General features: G+C 43.1%; 2 protein-coding genes across 2 annotated transcripts; one reads left to right on the forward strand and one right to left on the reverse strand.

The window, feature by feature from the left end:
- Positions 1–14: 14 nt before the first annotated feature.
- Positions 15–3,636, reverse strand: btla (B and T lymphocyte associated). The gene is made up of 4 exons (XM_083681982.1): positions 3,385–3,636; positions 1,661–1,798; positions 1,493–1,530; positions 15–1,300 (listed from the first exon to the last, which is right to left on the reverse strand). Exons 1-4 carry the CDS (start codon positions 3,461–3,463, stop codon positions 995–997), a joined length of 561 nt encoding a protein of 186 aa, XP_083538108.1. The 5' UTR covers positions 3,464–3,636; the 3' UTR covers positions 15–994.
- Positions 3,637–7,650: 4,014 nt separating this feature from the next.
- Positions 7,651–11,638, forward strand: LOC310813475 (uncharacterized protein). Its single transcript, XM_083682507.1, has 4 exons — positions 7,651–7,825; positions 9,495–9,514; positions 9,614–9,645; positions 11,411–11,638. Exons 1-4 carry the CDS (start codon positions 7,797–7,799, stop codon positions 11,582–11,584), a joined length of 255 nt encoding a protein of 84 aa, XP_083538633.1. The 5' UTR covers positions 7,651–7,796; the 3' UTR covers positions 11,585–11,638.
- Positions 11,639–12,938: the final 1,300 nt, after the last annotated feature.

The following is a 12,938-nucleotide window of genomic DNA, read 5'->3' on the forward strand; positions in this document are numbered from 1 at the left end:
TACAAACATGCCACTACCACTCATAATTTTCCAGTTTTTCACAATCTCCTTCAAGCCACAAAAGAACAGTCATATGCATAACATTTACATTACATTCATGTTCCATTGAAATGACATTTCCATCGTCTGAAGGATAAAACACGTACTACGGGGGAGAGCAGGGTCTCTTGTGTATGGCTGGGCTCAATGTCTTTCCACGAAGCACGGAAAGCCCCCAACCCCATCTAGCTCAACCCTGACACACGTACACACACACACACACATACAGTATTTCACCTACCCACCCAGTTGCAAGCAGACTAGAGACACACATTCAGACACTGGTTGACACACACACAACATGCAACATTTCATATGAGGAATGATTTTATATTCTCAAACCATCAATAATACTCCAACAGACTGGAATCACAACAGCAGCTCTCTTAGGGGAGAGTTTCCCTGTATCAAACCTAACAATAGGGGTTATAGAAAGTGTGGTCTGTGTGGCCCAGAGGTTTGGAGATGAAGATGTTTTTGACAGCCATCAACTAATGATGGTTTACCACAACGAGGGAGATAAGAACGAATGACTCTCTCAACGTGCAACTCTCACACAGGAATAAAACATGCAGTTTTTAGGTTATTTCACTCTAGCCCTCCTCTCCTCTCCACTGCTCTGCAATGCTCTGCTCCGAGGCGTCGTGTCAGAAGCACACACTCTCACACCTCTATATCCTGCTTAGGGGACATGTGTGTGTGTGTGTGTGTGTGTGTGTGTGTGTGTGTGTGTGTGTGTGTGTGTGTGTGTCTCTATGTGTGCGTGCGTACATGTTTGCGTGCAAGCCCGAATACAATACAATACATCAACAAACATGAATCCAAGAAAAGTCCAATTTCATCAACCATCAACTTTTCCCTACGTCAGCGTGAAGATCTATGAAAGCTGTCCCAGAAACACAGTCAACGGTACACTGGTCATTTGGGCCTTGGGCCTCTCACAGGACCTTTGGGCTCAGCAGACCCGGATGGCAGCGTACTCTGAGCTCTCATCCTGGGCGGATGGGGTAGGAGGGGTTCTTGGGGGTCTTGTTGACCCTCCGGACGGCAGGTGGTTCAGGGCAGCGTACACAACATCGTTTGACACTTGACCCCCTGCGGCCCCATCTGGTGTCATCAGAAGACTGTGTGCTGATTGGTGATTGATGCCGTTACCATGGACACTGTTGTCGTAGAGATTGGTGGTCTGGGCATGGTAATGGATGGCCAGAGATGGAGGGCTTGCCTTGGGGAGAGCTGGTAAGGCCAGTGTTGACATTTCCTGTGCCATACAGTATACAGTACAGTTAGACACAACAACACACTACTACTGCATGGTTGCTATTTTGTACAAGTTTACCCACATGCTTAACCAGGCAGGTTAGTTTAGGACCATTACTCACCGACACTATTCATATCATGAAATAACACTGCTGGATGTGACTGAAAAGGACAATTCCTTAGTTTTCTTTACCTGCTGATCTGTCCTGTTTTTGGTTGACCAAAATGATCCTGAAAAAACATATGCATAAAAAGTTTGGGTGATTATGTGATCAAATGAAGATATTTGATAAGCCTACGTATGAGCTTGTAATCCAACAGCATGCCCCGAAGGTAGATTTTGCATCATGGCAAAAGGTACCTTTACATCTATGAAGGCTCATAAAGGTGATTCCTGTCACCAGGGTGACCAGTAGCAGTATGCCAGAACAGATGCAAACATAAGGCAGCCAGCTGAGAATGGTCCCATCCTGATCCTGCACGTCGTCAGGGGAGTCATCTGTCAAGGTAGAAAGGAAAAGACACAGCCTTTCTGTCACATATCACAAATAAACGTTATATATAATAATCCTCAGATGAACCACCAGCCTCCCCTGGTACCTGCAGGTGCTGTTCATGTTTCTGTTTCTACTCAAACTGCTCACAACATTCTCTGCAAAAGTGAAGTGTCATAAAACACTGTTCTCACTTGTGTTGGTGTCTGTGCTGTCAATCCCCATGTTGTCTTCTGTAGAAAATTACAGTTTGACAGATATCAAGTCTTATTATCTATCTCTCCATTTAATGACAAAAGATTTATATCGTTACATTTAAGTCGTTATTGTCCAAAAATAACGTGAGTCACAAGCCCAGGGCTCATTACATCTCAGTGCCCAGCACCTTACCACTAGCCAGAGAACGTTAAGTCATGCAGGTTCTTATGAGAGGGGACATAGGTCTCTTGCAATAAAAAAAAAACAGGTCTCCATAAATGTCACAAAAATAGAAGTCATTTACCTCATTTAAATACTGAGAAGTTACATTCTACTGTTCTTCACACCTCTGTGTATTTTATTCATTTTTACAGAGAGTGATGTATTGTCTCCAGGAGGGAAATTCATCCAGTACTGAAAGTATGATGGCTTCAGATGACAGCATGTCTGACACTTTCAACCATCACTCTCTGCTCAGCAGATCCACACAGCACCTGTGTGTCACTCTGTCAGGTTTCCACAGACAGCACTGCTGTGGTTTTAAAGTGGGCTATGCACAGTACTTATGATAGGATCTCTCAGACAATCAAACTGCTGTTAAATCTAGCATGTTGGTTCAGTCCTCTGAATACGTGTCACTCTCCTCTACCTCACACACAGTCACATGTGACCCCCCCCTCTGGGGTAACTTTCTGTCACAGGGGGGAAAGGGTGAAAACTGAAAGCGCCCACAATGAGCACATCGAGCCCTATACAGCTACAGGAAATGATACATGATAGGGCACATGTAATACAAACCACAATGAGATTTTTGTCATCCTCTTCAAATGTAACATGAAATAATTGTATAATCCTATGAATCACTGTCTATATTCTCATGGGGGAGACATTCAATTTACTTCTTTTTATTTATTTTTTACATTTATGGCATTTAGCAGACGCCTTTATCCAAAGCGACTTACAACAAATACATTTGTTTAAGTAAGAGAATTATCTCTCCATCAGTCATCATAAGATAAAGTAATCAATGCTCATACCAGGGGCCATAGGTAGTCACATCAACCAATACCTACAGAGTGTGTCAATATTCATAACATTACCAGTGTTCAATCAGTCATTACCCAATCAGTCAATCAGTATTACGGTGACTCTCCTGACATATACAGTAGTTTACCCTTCTGACACAGGTCATGCAGTTCCAGTGACACTCCCTTACTAACAGATACAGAGAGAGTTTTCAAGCATTGTCAATAGCAACATGCAAACAGTATAGGATCCTACTGCCTGAATATGATAAGCATAAGTGTGTGTGTGTGTGTGTGTGTGTGTGTGTGTGTGTGTGTGTGTGTGTGTGTGTGTGTGTGTGTGTGTGTGTGTGTGTGTGTGACATTACCTTGAGCATTGCCATAGATCCAGACCAGTGTGAGGAGGCACAGGACCAACAGGAGGCGGTCTAACGATGATGTGTCCATCAGGGTGAAGACACTATGATGACCTACAACCTCTCAGAGAGGGTCATGTCCCTGTGTTAGTCAGAGCAAATCACTGTGTACACTCTGTATGTCTTTCTGTCTCTGTCTCTGTCTCTCTGTATCTGGTTCTGTCTCTTGCTCTCTTTCTCTGTCTCTCTGTACCAGTATGTATATGTCTCTCTCTCTCTCCCTCTTCCCACTCTCTCTCTCTCCCCACTCTCTCTCTCTCTCTCTCTCTCTCTCTCTCCCCACTCTCTCTCTCTCTCCCCACTCTCTCTCTCTCTCCCCACTCTCTCTCTCTCTCTGTCGTAACTACGTAACTATAGTGGTTTTCACTTCCTGCCCTCTTACATCGGCCCACTTGCCATGATAACATCTTGCCTGTTGCTTCTACCTTTCAGCAGGTTTTCACCTAAAGGGGCAATCTGGGATTGGTACATGCATTTTTTGTTTTTTTTAATGAATTACATATAGCCATTGATTATTGAAGAATATAACTTATAAATGCCTCATTGGCTTCGTTCTGTCTGTTTTACCCCGTCAGAACCCCAAACACTGTATAAGCTTGTTTTACTCCATTAATTGTAAACAAACACTATAGCTTCAAAACATGGTTAAAACTATCATTTTGATCTCATGGATGGTCAGTCCTTGCATCCATAGCTTTGTTTATGAATTTGAGAGTGGTTACATTTCTCCAGACCCATCCCTCAGCTGTTTACCCAACCAAAAAATGGCAGGGAGACCGCTTTGATATTGTTTATATCCCAGTGCCCCCTTCAACACACAACATACTGTTCCCCTCCACCCTGTCACTGATAGGACCTCATACTGTATGATACTGAATCCTTGCTATTGTTGTGTGTTGTGCTATGAGTTATGCTCTGTACGAGGGTAACACAAATGCATGGATTTAGATCAGTAATACACTAAAGCCTGTCGGACAGTCATTACACTGTTACAGTGCTACAGTGCACCTCTGCTCTAACTGTGGTGGTGGCCATACCGCAGGTGCCAGGGGAGGTTGGTGGAGGTTGAAAGTGGAGGAGGAGCTCATTGTAACGCATGAAATGGAATGAGGAATGATATAAAACACTTACTCCATTCCAACCATTACAATGAGCCCGTCCTCCGATTTCTACTTCCACCAGCCTCCCCTGGTGGAAGTAGGGGAAAACTGCTCACATACATGTTGCTCACGCTGTTGATTCTAAAGCATAGTGTTATAAGGATTTAAGGAATATTAGTAGGCCTTTAATACATCCACAATCAAATTCTCTTGGGTTGAATTCTCCATGCTGTCTCCATGCTGTCTCGTCAACGTTTGTATAGTTTTCCTTGACTTTATTCACTCATGAATTTGTGTCTAAACATAGTTTTGTGGTTAACACGGAAAGTACCTACACCGCTCCATCTGTGAACATGAACCTCTCACCTGGTGACTCATGCTCTCCATGTTGTTACTATCAGAAGTGAAACTATGAAGTCTTGAGGTGAAAGGCTGCTGTTTGGTCTACAGTAGCTTTTCAAGTCATGTCCAGACTGTTACAATAGCACCCTCTTGTGTCAAGAAAAGAGTAAAGCAGATTTCTGCTTTTGTTGAGTTTGTGCTCAGTTGAAATGAAAACATTTGAAACATTTGAATAAATACGGTATTGATTTGTTTATTTAGCTTCTTTTTTGTTTTACAGAATGTATACTTCAAACTGGTTTGTTTCTCATCCGGTTCTCACACTGTCCACACTCATTTCCAGCTCAGTATCCTGGGATGTTTTCTATAAAGCACATAAGCAGCCATTACTGCCATTACACGTGTGTGTGTGTGTGTGTGTGTGTGTGTGTGTGTGTGTGTGTGTGTGTGTGTGTGTGTGTGTGTGTGTGTGTGTGTGTGTGTGTGTGTGTGTGTGTGTGTGTGTGTGTGTGTGTATGTGTAGTTATCGTTTTGTATTTAGTCAGTTATCATACCGTCTTTTGCCACAGATTTTTTTTTATTATTTTCGTCATTCTGGTGTGTGTTCTGTGTGGCCTTCTGTGTGTGTGTGTGTGTGTGTGTGTGTGTGTGTGTGTGTGTGTGTGTGTGTGTGTGTGTGTGTGTGTGTTAGCTCACCTTGAGTCTTTTTCCTTTCAGCACACAAAAGACAGTCAGCATGACGAGAGCGATGATCCCCATCAGCTTTAGGACATTACTGATGAACGTCACCCAGGTGATGATGTCCCCAGATCGCCTCTCCTCTGCACGAGAGAGTATCAACACAAGAATTGATAAGAGAAAATATGTCTATCTCAGGGGAGGCTGGTGGAGGTAGAAATGTGTTTGATACCATTCCTCATTCCATTCCATACATTACAATGAGCCTGTCCTCCGATTTCTACCTCCACCAACCTCCACTGGTCTATCTTATACAGAATAAACTAATGTACAATATACCATATGATATAACATGATACTATATGACTGGGCACTATAGTCCATAACATAGAAAACAATTCAATATTTGATATACTATACAATCTATGATTATATGATACAATACAACACAATACCCTAGGTAACCATATGTAATTAGCTCACTGTGGAGGGTCAGGGGAGTCACAATGTGCTCCTCCGTCCAGGAGAGATGAATGACAGCACAGATCAGGTGGTCCATCGAGCCGTCGTCAGGCAGAACCAGGCGTCTCTCCACCGTGTAGAAGCCGTCTGGGCTCTGGACCGTATGTAATCTGCTGACCTGACTCAAAGAAGTGTTCCGTGCGGTTCTCCAAAAGATGGAGGCGGCAGGTTTCCCCCCCTCTGCCAAACACACCGCCACCCGTCTGTTGCCCTCCCACTCCTGCCAGGCAGAGACCCTCGGAGGGGCTTCACACACAGGGGAGGAGAGGAGGAATCAGACCATAAGCCCTTTAGTCATTTGATTGCTTCATCGATTTTGTGGGTGTGTGGGTTTGTGTGGGGGTGGGTGTGTGTGCATGCGCGGGTGTGTGTGTGAGTGCGTTCGTTTTTTAATGTGTAAGATGAAACTGGTGCCTTACCGAGAACTGAGACATGTATGTGTTCAGTGTACACCCCATCTTTGTACATAGTCTCACATCGGTAGAGCCCCTCATCTCTCTCAGAGAGCTTTGGAATAAACAGGTTGGATTGGCCTGCCGAAGCATTGATCAGGTGTGTTCCATTGCCGCATGTGTTATGATTGTGATTCTCGTAGTCAGTATTTATTCGACACTCGTCCTGCCCACGTAGGTGGATGGTCCACGCCGTGGAGATGATCTCACTCCATGCCTTGTTGCTGCACTTTAGGGTGACATCACTGCCTCGATCAAAAAGTACCGTTCTGACATCTGAAGGAGAATTGGAGGTAATAGACACAACAAACAGCTGTAGTTGGAGCAGCATAAACCACTCTCTTTTCTTTTCTTTTTTTTTGCTTTGTAATGTCCAATATATATTTACAAATCTCTTTTTTCTTACCTTTGGATGTTGTCTCACTTGAACCTGAAACCAGAGGGGTTAGCTACTGTTGATGTCTGTGGCACGTGGTACAACAGAGACATCATTCATTAGACATGCTCGTACTCTTGCTGATGTTGAGCAACAAGGGCATGTAGGGATTCCAATAGGGAAACATGGTTTGGGGCTTCTCCTTTTAGGTGAATGGCTGGATATACATGAGGGAAAACCTTGGCTGTCTGATCATTTTCCCTTCCTCATGCAAACCGGACACCCAAGGTGGACAGATACCTACATGTTTAGATAACCTCCTCACCACTGCTTCTCGTTACGGTACAGCACCATATAATATGCAAGGTATGTGTGTGTTTGTGTTTGTGTGTGTGTGTGTGTGTGTGTGTGTGTGTGTGTGTGTGCATGTGCATGTGTGTGTGTGTGCTGTAAGTATTAATTTGGTTAGAGAAAGGCTGTTGGAAACCACAGAACACAGGAAACAAGAACACAAACAAGCCGTTGTTTCACTCTCTCTCTCTCTCTCTCTCTCTCTCTCCCTCTCTCTCTTTCTCTCTCTCTCTCTCTCTCTCTCCCTCTCTCTCCCTCTCTCTCTTTCTCTCTCTCTCTCTCTCTCTCTCTCTCTCTCCCTCTCTCTCCCTATCTCTCTCTCTCTCTCTCTATCTCTATCTCTCTCCTCTCTCTCTCCCGCTGCCGTCTTCTCTACACACTCTCGTGTTGTCAGGAGGGGGGGGGGCGAGGCCGTGTCAGACAGACAGTTGTTCCGAAGCTGAGCCCCCTGGGTCGCTAAGTCGTGCCAACTGGCACCGCGGCACCACGACCTCGACACCTGGCACCGTCTGAGCGCGCTCCAACCCAATCAGCTGACGTACTATGGGAAACTATCTCTGTGGGACACGGAGGTGAGTGATCTCTGTCCACGCTATTTAGGATACCTGTTGTTTTCTCTTTATGCTCTAGTTCTCGTCTGTTATGCTGCTCTCAAGATTGTCTCAGTTGGTCTCGACACGTTCAACGAATTTGGACCCTTTCCGAGGGGGAGCTGAGCTGAGTGAGGATGATAGATAGCACCAGGGCTAAACCAGGGCTAGACCAGGGCTAGACCAGGGCTAGACCAGTGAGGGCCAGTGTGTATTGTATGCTTGTTTTTTGTTTCAGCCTAGAATTCACACACTTGATTATTGACTGAGGAGGATGATCAGTGATTAGTTAGATCAGATGTGTAAGTGCTGGGCCAGGACAAAACATTTAGTTTAAGACCACCAGGCGAGTGTACAGTACCTCATGAACATTGTCACTTCATGACATTATAGATAAAAGCCTGGATTTAATGCTCTGTGCATCTGTCAAACGTCTTTTTATATGTCAAAAGCAATCCGTTCGTGCCAAGTTATATCTGCAATAATCGCTTTACCGGCCAGGAAATGGTAGTCACCAGATAACAGTTTTCTCTGTGCGTCAATATCATAAAAATCCTACCACTGCCAGTCAGTGAGGACTCCTCACCCCAGTTGGTGCTTTGCAGATCAAACACGTCATAGAGACCCACGTTCTGTAGAGTACACACATTGTGGTTTGTTTGTTTATCAATAATATATAATAATATATCAATATTAAAAGTATCACTTGAGAAAGACACTTGTATACTGTAGCTGTTGCTATGAGTTGCTATGCTATGAGTCTGTACATTCCCTGCCACAATGCTGTTATAACAGTGTTATAACATATTTCCAGAATGAATGGGGCCCTATGGGGCCCAAAATATGACTACTCAGTATCTAAGGAAGCAACATTATGTAACTAAAAACCCTTTGCGCAAATAGCTGGTCTGTAGCTGGTCTGTAGCTGGTCTGTATCTGGTGCTGTGAGTTCACATCTGTACCCTGCCACAAGTGGAGTTCTAACGGTGGGCTACAACCCTGGTCTGTGCTGTGAGTTGATGTTAACAGTGAGCTACAGCCCTGGTCTGTGCTGTGAGTTGATGTTAACAGTGAGCTACAGCCCTGGTCTGTGCTGTGAGTTGATGTTAACAGTGAGCTACAGCCCTGGTCTGTGCTGTGAGTTGATGTTAACAGTGAGCTACAACCCTGGTCTGTGCTGTGAGTTGATGTTAACAGTGAGCTACTACTGATAACAGTGAGCTACTACAACCACGTACCGTGCTAACTATGAAGGCATGCAGCTCAGGAAGAGAGGGGACCTACGGTGAACAGCAAGACAGGAAACACTTGAGCTCACTGGTTTCATGCACGTAGGAAGGAACTTCCTGTTGCAGCAGTTATGTTGCGTATAAAACGTGTGCATCATATGTCGTAAAGTACTCTTACCATTCATTTATGCTGCTTGGTCCAACATATTTTATTTCGGTTTCATTTGAATTTAATGTAAATGTACTACGAGAAGTTATTTCAAATGATCTGTGATGGTTTTTGGAAATCTACCCCTAACAGAATTCATATGGCTTACAATAAGTTATGGAGTGATAGAATGTAGACAACATAGCCCTCTTTTCCTTCTTAGTTGTAAGAGTGAGCAGTAAATCACATTTTCCTTTCTGCTTTTCTTTTTCAGGAAGAAGAGAAATAATGATGGTAACGCTTCTATCACCATTCTATAATCATGACACATGTTCTTGTTATATATTTCAATGTCCAAAAACATGGCAACACTATTGTTTTGTTGTTTTTTAGGGGATGAAGACAATGATGATGGCGGCAAGAAGGTACAAGAAGCTCCAACAATATTTACACTCTACTTTGTACATTATGGTTATTAGGATTCTGACTGTATGTTATCATGTCCTTTAATCAATCACACTGAGGGCTCCCTGTTATTAGCCTGTAGCTAGTCTACCTGTACAGGCTATGGCATGTAGATAAACCATGACTGGATAGCATACCCTGCTCTAAGCTGAAAAGCTTTGCTTCAGTTCATCTCACTGCAAAATGCTGTGCTACGCTATGAGCAACTTGTGAAGTCCAGGGGAGGCCAGTAGAGAAATCGGAGGATGGGCTCATTGTAATGCATGGAATGGAGTGAGGAATGGTATCAAACACGTGTGTTTGAGTGTTTGATACCATTCCTCATTCCGTTCCATGCATTACAATGAGCCCATCCTCCGATTTCTACCTCCACCAGCCTCCACTGCTCCCTGCAAATAGATTGTGTGTTTTTACATTTACATTTACATTTTTGACATTTAGCACACGCTTTTATCCAAAGTGACTTACAACAAGGACATTAGTCTAAAGTAAGTAAATCACCTATACATCAGTGTGTGAGATATCAAAGCCCTCAAAGCGTTGTGTACAGCATGTGGTCCACTTGACCACAGTGCTGTGTGTTAGTGCAATCATCAGCGAAGTTGAACAACTTGTTAAAGGTACAGTTGAACTATACTGTTGTACTAACACGCTGTGGTTTTCTCATGTCCGATGAGAGTTCTGGGGTATAAAAATAGTCTGTGTTCACATTGTCCAGAAATGTGAGAAGGTATTACATAGTCAAATCTAACCGCTGACATATGGTGAGGCTTGTATGTGTAAGGATGTACTGTACTGTACATTTAGATACTTCCCTGTAGTTGTCAGAAGCTGTACTGTAACTGCCTTCTCCAATTCTTTTATCAGGTAACTTTCTCTTTAGATTTGCTCATTCGGAGATAAAACATAACAATGTTTCGCCAGATCCTCACCTGAGATCCAATTTGCATAATGTTAATTTGCTGAAAGGGATGATCCACTTCTTTAAAATGTTTTCCTGGTTTGGTCCTGACCTTGTGAACTGTAGTTGATTAGCCCGAGCAGTTTCTAGTTACATATGTTGCTCCCTTATAAATAAAGATTAGTCATATTTTGGGCCCGTTATTATGACAAACGCCCTCTCTGAAGACTTTGGCTCCATTCTTTTTCTGAAACGTCACTTTGTTACGCTGTAATACACTTGCATTTTTGTTGTCATGGTAACATAATGCTTAAGTGGATTACAGCGCAGTAAAGTCACTTTTTCTGTCCTAATATTAGTTGGTTTGGAGTGTCTGCAAGGTGTTTTGGACATATGTTCAGAATGAATGGGGCCCTATGGCGCTAGAAATATGACTACTCAGTATCTAAGGAAGCTAAATACGTAACTACAAACTGTCTGGGCCAATCAACTACAGCCGAGGTCAGGGCTAAACCAGGAAACATGTTTTAAAAGGTGGAACATCCCTGTTATTTTGTATCCTATAAGGATATCGACATTATTGCTAAATTGTTACATAAAGTTTAAAGCATATCCTTCTTATGAACTGTCATTAGATCAGTGGTCATCAGAGGAAGGACATGAGGAAGGGAGCTATGTAAGATAATCAGGACGGGGCCATTGTAATGCATTCCATTTCATTGATTACAATGAGCCCATCCTCCGATTTCTACCTCCACCAGCCTCCACTGATGAGGATATAGCCGTAGATGCTGAACCCAACTGTACTTTCCATTTTGCGACAGGAGGAGGACATGACGTATGCCACCATTGACCATAGCAATGCCACGGCTACAGAAGGGGTCATCGGTTCTGCCGAAGACGACTGTGACTACGCCATCGTTAAAATCCCATCTGACTCCGCCCAGGACTTGTCAATCAAAGAGGACTGTGCAGACGACTATGTCCTCATGGGCTGACCCCATTCATTGATGTCTGGGTGTGTGTGTGTGTGTGTGTGTGTGTGTGTGTGTGTGTGTCGGGGGGGGGGGGGGGGGGGTCGGGGGTACAGAGTACGTGGGAGCCAGGGCATAACTAAACTTGGGGACCATACTGTTGATGTAACAGACATACTGTATGTTGGTGATGCTCACTGAGTTACATGTATGATGCATGAGTACAGATAGACACATCTTTGAGGAGTGATTGGTTTTCCATGTTAGCATGCAGTTATACCCTTTGTTATGAGTCATAACACATCATTCAGATCATGCATACAGTTGCAATTTAAAAAAAAAAAAACTTTTGGTCTTATAAGGCAGTTAAAGATATTAAAGATATCCAGTTCAAGAATTCCTCAATCTATTCCATGCATTACACTGAGGCCGTTCTCTGATTTCTACCTCCACCAGCCTCCCCTGGCACAGGCCCACATACTGATGGACAGTGATTTCACCTGAGAGAAAATCATGCTTAAGTTTATGAGTGAAATAGTGGTTTATTTGACCAGGAAACCAAGCGACCAGAGAATGAGCTTTTATACTGACACCGTACTCTCAAATGCCACCATTACATGTACACCACAAACACCATGGGCTCATGAGCAAAAGAGCATTTGGTAGAACAACAATGCCTTAGAGAGAGAGATGTTTAGGCTTTGTGTGGTTCATTTATGTGTTTGAATGGTACTGTATGGTATGTGTTTTCTTTGCACAAATCGACTTGAATGTGGGGTATGTGAGACTGTTAATTTATGAAACATTCTATTTTTGATTTTTGTTAATTTGTTTTTATTTCATGATGTTTTCCAGTGATGGGCGTAAAATCTTTGTATTCTTTGTTTAAAGTTTATTGAAAAAGGCCATTAAAGACTTTTATTTTGTCATTTGTAATGCTGCATTATCAACAGCAGATCGTTCTTTGTAAATACAAGATTGAATCAGTACATATTTTCTTACTATGAAAGGCGAAGTGCTGGTTAATACAACACTTTGAGAGCAGAAGTCAAAGAGTCAAGGACTATTAACTTTACACTTACAGTACATAAATACACATACACACACGCACGCGCACGCGCGCACACACGCACACACACAAACCTGATCCTGTCTTATAAACTGGTATTACCAATATCTTCCAGTAGATAGCGCCACATCCCATCATACTGAGTCCTCTAGGGTTTACACTGTGACGTAAGATGTACCAATCATGCACACTTTCACACCACACCACAGATTCAACCTACATGCAGAAGACATAGCGAAAATGATTATGTACATTATTAAGTACAACCAGAACAATAGCGTAATAAATAGCTCATAGCGTAATAAATAG

The sequence above is a fragment of the Argentina silus genome (assembly GCF_951799395.1).
Source record: "Argentina silus genome assembly, chromosome: 12".
Taxonomy (NCBI): Eukaryota; Metazoa; Chordata; class Actinopteri; order Argentiniformes; family Argentinidae; genus Argentina; species Argentina silus.